The 8051-nt window shown below is 64.3% G+C and overlaps 1 protein-coding gene across 1 annotated transcript in view; it reads left to right on the forward strand.

Moving 5' to 3' along the window:
- The window catches only part of ADAMTS7 (ADAM metallopeptidase with thrombospondin type 1 motif 7), a 58112-nt gene extending 50686 nt beyond the window's left edge, over window positions 1-7426 (forward strand). The window contains 7 exon segments of the mRNA XM_070358499.1: window positions 178-307; window positions 310-1574; window positions 2536-2688; window positions 3144-3317; window positions 3403-3549; window positions 4561-4723; window positions 7033-7426. Coding sequence (XP_070214600.1) covers window positions 178-307; window positions 310-1574; window positions 2536-2688; window positions 3144-3317; window positions 3403-3549; window positions 4561-4723; window positions 7033-7184 — 2184 coding nt within the window. The 3' untranslated portion in view covers window positions 7185-7426.
- Window positions 7427-8051: the final 625 nt, after the last annotated feature.

Genomic DNA, 8051 nt, shown 5'->3' on the forward strand with positions numbered 1-8051 from the left:
GGGACATCCCAGGTCTGGCCCCATCCCCAAAGCCTCAGAGGCTGGGATGTCCTGGGACGTCACAGCCACGGTCTCCAGCGGCCAGGGCGCTATCCGCTGACACTGAGCAGCTGGCCGGGTACCTTGCAAGGCCCTGGCTCCTCCTGGCCTGAGTCCCTCACCCAGCCTTCCCTTTAGTGCTCGGTGACATGCGGGCCAGGCACTCAGCGCCGGAGCATCCTCTGTATCAACGACACTGGGGTCCCCTGCGACGAGGCCCAGCAGCCAGCACGCGAGGCCGCCTGCCTCCTGCCACCGTGCCCCAGGCCCTGGACACGCTGGGCCCTGAAGGCTCAGGCAGTGGCTCCTTCAGCCCCGAGCTCTTCAATGAGGTGGACTTCATTCCCAGCCACCTGGCCCCGCGCCCTCCACTGCCTTCATCACCCGAGCCAGCCGGCATGGGCAATGCCATCGAGGAGGAGGGCCATGAGCTGGGCCTGCCAGGGCCCGTGTTCGTCGACGACTTCTACTACGACTACAATTTCATTAACTTCCACGAGGACCTGTCCTATGGGCCCTTCGAAGACCCTGACTCAGAGCCGGTGGGCACAGGGGATTGGAGACCCCCACCCCCGAGCACTGCTGCTGAGCCCCCCACGGGGACCCCCGTTCCTCCCACAGAGCCTCCTGGGACTCGGGATGAGGGGGCACTGGGAGATGGGTACTCTGCCCCTTGGCCCAGCCAGGCTGGCCCATCCCCACCCCCACCCTTGGAGCAGACCCCTGGGAACTCCCTGGTCAATTTCCTACCTGAGGAAGATGCCCCCATTGGCGCTCCAGACCTTGGGCTCCCCAGCTTGCCTTGGCCCCCCACTTCCATCAGCATGGAGACGCCTGCTGCCCCTGGGAGCCAGAACCAGTTCCTGGGAGCAGAGGACAGCCAGAGCCTGCCGCCCCCTCCCCGGTGGGAGAGGACCAATGAGGTTTCTGATGAGGAGGAAGCCTTAGGCCGTGGAGCCCCGCTCCCGCCCCAAAGGCCCAGCCCCACGTCACCCTCTCTGTCCTCCGCTGACACTACCCACTCCTCCCCTAGTCCCCGCACAGTAGAGCTGTGGACGAGTGGGACGGCGGCCTGGGAGCCAGCTCTTGAGGGTAGCCTGGGGCCTCTGGACAGTGAGCTGTGGCCCACCATGGGAGGTGCCCCTCCACTTCCTCCTCCCACCACTGCCCTGCCAGACACTCAGGGTACGGACAGCCCCCTGGAGCTGGGGACTGCCACCTTCTCAACCCCAGGACCGACTCTGCAGAACCTGCAGACCTTGGCGATGCCAGGAACCTTCCTTCTCATGGCCCCCACTGGCCTGGGGCACATGCCTTGGGTGACTCCCCAGAGCCTGGGCCCCTTGGGCCAGCCTGAGCCCCCCAGCTCCAAGATGCCCCCAAGCCCTGGGCTGCTGTCCACACCAGCTCAGGATAGTCCGGCCAACAGCAGCAGAGCCCCTGGGCCTCTGGACCCCAGCCCGGTCGAGGAGGGGTTCCCTGTGGACCTGCTGCCTGCCAGGAATGCCAGCTGGGAAGTGGGGAACTGGAGCCAGGCAAGTGCTGCTGGGGTCAGGGCAGGCCGGTGTGTGTGTCGGGTGGGTGGTGTCCTCACTGAAAGTAGGCAGAGCTGTGTCTGTCCTGCCTTCTGGGGAGTGAGGGCTCAAGAACTGACAGCCTGTGGTGGGTGGAGCCTCTGTGGGTAGGAGGAGCATTGCCCTGTCTCAGTCACACTGCCCCCCATGTGCCTCTGGGGCCGGTCTGCCCCACGGGGCCTCAGTTTCCCTTTTGAGCAATACAGTGGGCTGAGGGGGCCTGGGGCCCCTAGAGGCTCATTCCTGAGTAGCACGGGGGCTGCTAGGAGGGCAGGGCCAGGCACAAGTGAGGGGCAGCCAGGGGGAGCAGCTCTCTCATATTCTGGCTTTCATGCCCCAGGGACAAGGAGCTCACCCCCAATAGTTGTGTTGGTGGGGAAGCTTCTCTCTCATACTCCCCAGGCCCAGAGCGGCCCACCACGGTTTGCCGAGGCTCAGCCTGGCTCCTCCAGGAGCAGCTCGGTTCCTTGCCACCTGGCTGTCCCCTCAGTGGCTCCCCCTGCTTTGTCAGGGGCCTGTGAGGGTCTCAGCTGCATGGGAAGAAGCTGGCCTGTGTGTACCGCCCCATTCCACCCTCCCCAGATTATCACTGGAGGGGAAGTGAGCTGCTTCTGCTCAGATCCCTAGTTTTGGTATGGGAGGGATGGGCTGAGGCTGAAGCGCCCAGACTTCCTTCTCCAAGTGACTTAGGGAAGCAGCGAGCCTTAGCAGGACAGCTGGGCCACCCCACATGTGTGAGCAGGAACAGTTGGCTGCCAGGGGATCTGACTTTTCATCTTCTTGGCCCCCTTGGGAGGTGGGTGGAGGAGCCCATTTTCAGATGAGGAAACTGAGGCAGTGTCTGGTCCCTCTCGCCTGGCTGGGGAGCTGGCGGGCATGGGGATCCGCCCACCCTCATGGCCACTGGGTCCCCTGCCCCCAGTGCTCCACCACCTGTGGCCTGGGGGCTGTCTGGAGACTCGTGCGCTGCAGCTCCGGCCGGGAGGAGGACTGCGCCCCCGCTGGCCGACCCCAGCCCGCCCGCCGCTGCCACCTGCGGCCCTGTGCTGCCTGGCACATGGGCAACTGGAGTAAGGTATGTGAGGGAGGCGGCTGGCAGCTTCAGGGCATGGGGCATAGCCCTGGGGCCCGTGGCCTGTGTTTGGGATCAGCCACAGCCACCACCGATCGGCGGGCCAGGGTCCGTGTGCACAGCTTTGCACTTTAATTTCTGGTCTCCGGGATGCCCCATCTGTGTGGGGGTCAGCCTGCCCCAGGCCCCTTCTCTTACTGCCTGTATCCTTTTCTCTGTACTTTCTATAACCCTTGGGATTTCATTTTCTCCTCTGTTCCTCTCTTTATCCATCTGTCCTACCCTGGGGCAGCCCCTGGCCACATCACCCTCTGCCCAAGGCTGGTCAGCCATGGCCTCTCCCTGGGACTCTTAAGGGACCTGCCCTGGCAGTGGGGGTGGTGTGGGAGGGGAGTCCGATGCTCACCCCCACCCCCGCTGGGTTCTGTGTGTGCACACACGGGACCCTCGGCCTCCAGTGCTCCCGCAGCTGCGGCGGGGGCTCCTCCACACGGGACGTGCAGTGTGTGGACACACGGGACCTCCAGCCACTGCGGCCTTTCCACTGCCAACCGGGGCCCACCAAGCCGCCCGCCCGCCGGCCCTGTGGGGCCCAACCCTGCCTCAGCTGGTACACCTCTTCCTGGAGGGAGGTGAGGCTCAGAGATCTGGGGATGGGAGTGAGTGGGGGTGTCCTCGGATGCTGGCAGCCCGCAGACCCTTCCCCTGCCCTCCCAGTGCTCCGAGGCCTGCGGCGGTGGTGAGCAGCAGCGTCTTGTGACCTGCCCGGAGCCAGGCCTCTGTGAGGAGGCGCTGAGACCCAACAGCACGCGGTCCTGCAACACCCACCCCTGCACGCAGTGGGTGGTGGGGCCCTGGGGCCAGGTGAGCAAGTGCGGGGGTTCAGGGCGGGGAGAGGGCCTGTGGACAGGAGGCCCTGTGTCAGCAGGCATCCATCAGACCTTTTTCACGTAAAGAGTTGTTGAGTGAGTCCTGCATGCCAGGGTCCCTGTGGCCTCTGCAGATGGCAGTGGTAGCCTGACAAGGTCCATGCCCCACTGGAACTCACGGCCCACCAGGGAGACAAACCAAAAACGAACGGATGTGCGTTGTGACGTCAGGCAAGGCCTTCTGAGGAGGGGATCGAGAGGAAGACCAGCGGGGTCTGTGCTGTCGAGGGGAAGCACGCAGGGAGCAGCACATGCAAAGTCCTGGGGCAGGAGTGACGGACACGGGGCTGCTTAGGAGACCAAACAAAGGCCAGACGGGCGGAGGGGGTAGGGGAATGGCCACTGAGGCCTCAGCTGAGCAGGACCCTTCCTGCCAGGCCTGTTTGGAGCTCGCAGGTTTGGGAATCTCAGTCCTTGTCCCACTGGGGGACCTGCCGAGGGACCCTGGGAAGGTTGCTTCACCTTGCTGGGCCTCTGTTGTCTCATCTGTAAAATGGGGTTGTAAGGATTAGATGAAGTCACACGGTGAGGCGCTTAGCACAGGGCCTGGCACAATCTTGGCACAGATTTAATTCTAGGGCCTTTTAAAAATGTCAGACCCCGACTGACAGGAACAGAGCCTGACTGGGGACGGTGGGCCCTTCCTGAGAAGCTTTGTCTCCCTCCCTCCCACTACCCATGCAGTTCCCCCAGCCCTGGGGCATGTCCCATCCCATGTGAGGGGCCGACAGCTTCCCCCACCACCACCCCCCTGCCCCGTTCCTGCAAGTGAACACTGGTGGCCTCTGGGGACACACCGGACCCTCTGAGGAGGCCAGAGGGTTGGGGCTGGGAACCAGGAGCCAGTCTTCCTGGCGAAGGCAGCCACTGCCCTGGGGATGGCCTGGGATGCCCCCCTGCAGGGCTGGCCCAGGGGATGCTCACCCCCCGCCCCCGCTCCCCGCAGTGCTCAGCTCCCTGTGGCGGCGGTGTTCAGCGGCGCCTGGTCAAGTGCGTCAACACCCAGACCGGGCTGCCCGAGGAAGACAGCGATCTGTGCGGCCACGAGGCCTGGCCTGAGAGCTCGCGGCCATGCGGCACCCAGGACTGTGAGCTCACCGAGCCGCCACGTGAGTGCCCCACGCGGCTCTCTGCTGGGGCTGGGGGCGGGGTGGACGGTGGGGAGATGGGACTCATGGAGCTGTCCCCCCAAAGCACAGGCTGACGGAGGGGGGTGCCACGCAGAGGCTGGGGCAGTGCTGGGGTCAGAGCAAGGGGCCTCCCTCCCTGCAGGCAGCTCTGTCTAGCTCAGGGAGGAGTGGAAGCAGCAGCCTGGCCCCCAGGCGAGCTCCTTTTCCATCTGGGTCTCAGTTACCCCCTCTTCCTGGAGTGAGGCTAGGGATGTCCCTGAGGCTGTGGGGCCCAGGCCTGGGGGAAGCCCCCTCCCCAGCTCTGGCCAGAGGAAGACTGCCCAGAGCAAGCTGTGTGACCCTGGGAAAGGACCTCCCTCCTAGGGTCCTGCTCCCAGCAGCTGGTGGCTTCCTGGCCAGCTGGGTCCTCCTGGAGAAAGAGCCAGAGCCAGAGACACACACATATACACACTTGGGCACACACACACTTCCTTCCTGCAGCCCAGCCGCCCCCTGCAGTGCTGAGCACAGGAAACGGTGGCCCTGTGGTCACACCTGGCCTCCTCTCACCAGCTGTGTGGCCTGGCGCTCCCTTCCCTGTCTTATGCATAAAGGGGCAGACAACTCCCCTCCCCCAAGTGATGTCTTGGGCTGAAGAGCCCAGGAGGTGCTCAGGGAAGGCTGGCTTCTTCCTCTCCCTCGTGGACACTGTCATCCCTCACCACAAGGTCTATAGGAGCGCCTGGAACTGCCTCTGTCGGGAACCTAGCAGCTCCTCTGCCGTCAACTGTCTGGCCCCTGATCAGGGGACAGAGCCCCCTCCCCAGGACAGACTTGGCCCTCAGCTGCCAGGGTACCTGGCCCAAGCTGCCTTCTGTACCAGCAACTGGCTCCTTGGCAGCCCTTGGGCAGGCCCAGCCTAGCCAGGGCCATGCCTTGCTGCCCCTGCCACTGGCAGGGAAGGCCTTGTTGCCCCATTACCTCGAGGCCCAGCAGAAATCCCACCCGCCCCGAGTGCCCTGCCCTCCGCATTCATCCAGCAAGCACCGCCCCACGGCCTGCACACAGCCCTAAGGTAGCTGTTAGCACCCAAGTGAGCCGTTTAAGGGGGGAGGGCAACGAAGTGACCAGGATGCTGAGCCCCTGGAGTCCCCAGGATGTTTTGATGACTTGTCGGCAGGACGTCTGAAAAGTCTGGAAACTCCAGGGTGTGCGGTCATCACACCCTGTGAGGCAGCTGACATAGCAGGGCCACATCCGTTTGCCTGTGGAGGTGGGGGTTACTGGCAGAGGAGGGGACTGGGGCCCCCTGAGAAGTTCAGAAACTTGCCTGAGGTCTCAACGGTGGGAACAGGACGCAGGTTGGCGGATGTGTAGGTTAGAGCCGCTGCCCAGAGCCAGGGTGGGGGATCCAGCCTGCTGCCTTGTGCCCTCAGCTGGGCCCCGGGGATGTCCCAGGGCCAGGGCTGCCAGTTGCCTTCTTGCTTCTCCTCCCACGGGATGTCTGCTGAAGTGAGCAGGGCCGGGCGGCAGCTGGAGGCTGTCACCGGCAGCGGGAACGAGGCCAGGAGGCTGGAAGCAAGCTGCTTCCCTAAATAGCTCTGATAAGCATGGGGCAGGAGGGCCGGCCAAGCCTCAGCCTCAGCCTCGGACAGGCAGCCTCCATCTGTCCCTCCTCAGGAGGCCTGGGCTCTGCTGATGGCCTGACGGCCCAGGTCACACCTCCTCTCCTGGGGCCTCAGTGACTGGCCTGGCTGACGGGCCTCTTCCAGTGTGCGACCTGGAGGCTGAGGCTGGGTACAGCCCAGGGGGCAGGGAGGTCTGGCAGGATAGGTGCCTTTGGATAGAGGGTAGGGGTGGGGGGCAGAGGCCGCTGTAGGCTGGCAGGAGGCCCCTGGCACTTGAGTTGTGTGCCAGGCCCTTGGGGTCACTCAGGGTCCACAGAGACGGAAAGGGTGGCAGGCTCCTTGGCTTCCCACGAGCCCCTGAGGAGTCAGGGCTGGGGTCTCAGGGTCTTCCTCTGGACATCCGAGCCCAGCAAGCCCAGTTCCCCAGTCCTAGGGTGGTGGGTCCAGGCCAAGGGCAGGAGGGACAGGGAGCCGCTGGAGATCTACTCCTCAGGCCGAGGGGAGCCCTTCCAGAAACAGCAGGCTGACGCTCTGGGGGTGGCTGCAGGTCTCCTTAAGGTCTTTGGGGATAGGGAGATGGCCCAGGTAAAATCTCAGGGAAGCTCCTCCCACCTGGCACGGGCAGGGGGGCGTCCGGGGTGCCCAGCCTGCAGGTCCTGACCCGCCCCCCTGCGCCCCTAGGCTGCGAGCGTGATCGCCTGTCCTTCGGTTTCTGTGAGACGCTGCGCCTGCTGGGCCGCTGCCAGCTGCCCACCGTCCGCGCCCAGTGCTGCCGCTCCTGTCCCCCGCCCGGTGTCCCCTCCCGCGGCCACCAGAGGGTCGCCCGCCGCTGACCCGCGCCCCGGCCCCCAGCGGCCAGGATGCACAGACAGACTGACGCACGGACCTCAGCGCCCAGCATGGGCTGTGGCGGAGCCCCGCCCCTCAGGCCCTAATGGTGCTAACCGGGGATCCCACCACTGGCAGGCTGGGGACCCCTCCCTCTCAGAAAAGGTATTTTTTTATTCTAACAGTTTGCATAACGTTATTATTATTATTATTATTATTATTGTCGTAATAAACAGGCATCTACTGTTTCCAAGTGCAGCTTGGCTTCCTCTTGGCTTGGGGGAACTCCCCCTTGCCACGGTTAGAGAGCATCTTTTCAGTCTGCTCCTCTAGGAGGTCTGCAGGGAGAGAGGGGTCCATGGGGACAGGAAGGCTCAAGGGAGTCAAAGCAGAGGCAGGCTTCTAGAGGAGGTGTGTGCTGGTAACAGGTGGTGTGAAGGTTTTTTGGGCACCGGGTACAGCCTGGCAGAGGCCCAGGGGGTGCTAGTCCTACCCCTTACTTCATGGCCCCTGCTCAGGCCCCCGACCCCGCCCTTTCCAGACCCCTGCATTTCACAGGGATTGAGCCACACCCCCTTAAGAAGCAAGGCCCATCTTGTCACCAGCAGGGCCTACCCCTGGAGTGAACCCCACGGACACATCCCTGGCCCCTCCGGCTTCACCTGTCAAGTCCGTCTGTACCAGGGTTGGGGGCAGGAACAGGCAGGTCAGACCCACCCTTGATGGCCCTTTCTTTCACCTTCTCCATGCTCAGGAACGGGGCTGGGCTGGCTCCTTCCTCACTGCCAGTCCCAGGTGCTGGGCTCTTGCTCTGTTGACACGTGGTCCTGCCACCCAGCACCTGCCACACCAGCCCCTCCCTGCCTGCCACA

The sequence above is a fragment of the Bos mutus genome, chromosome 21 (genome assembly GCF_027580195.1).
Source record: "Bos mutus isolate GX-2022 chromosome 21, NWIPB_WYAK_1.1, whole genome shotgun sequence".
In the NCBI taxonomy this organism is placed as follows: Eukaryota; Metazoa; Chordata; class Mammalia; order Artiodactyla; family Bovidae; genus Bos; species Bos mutus.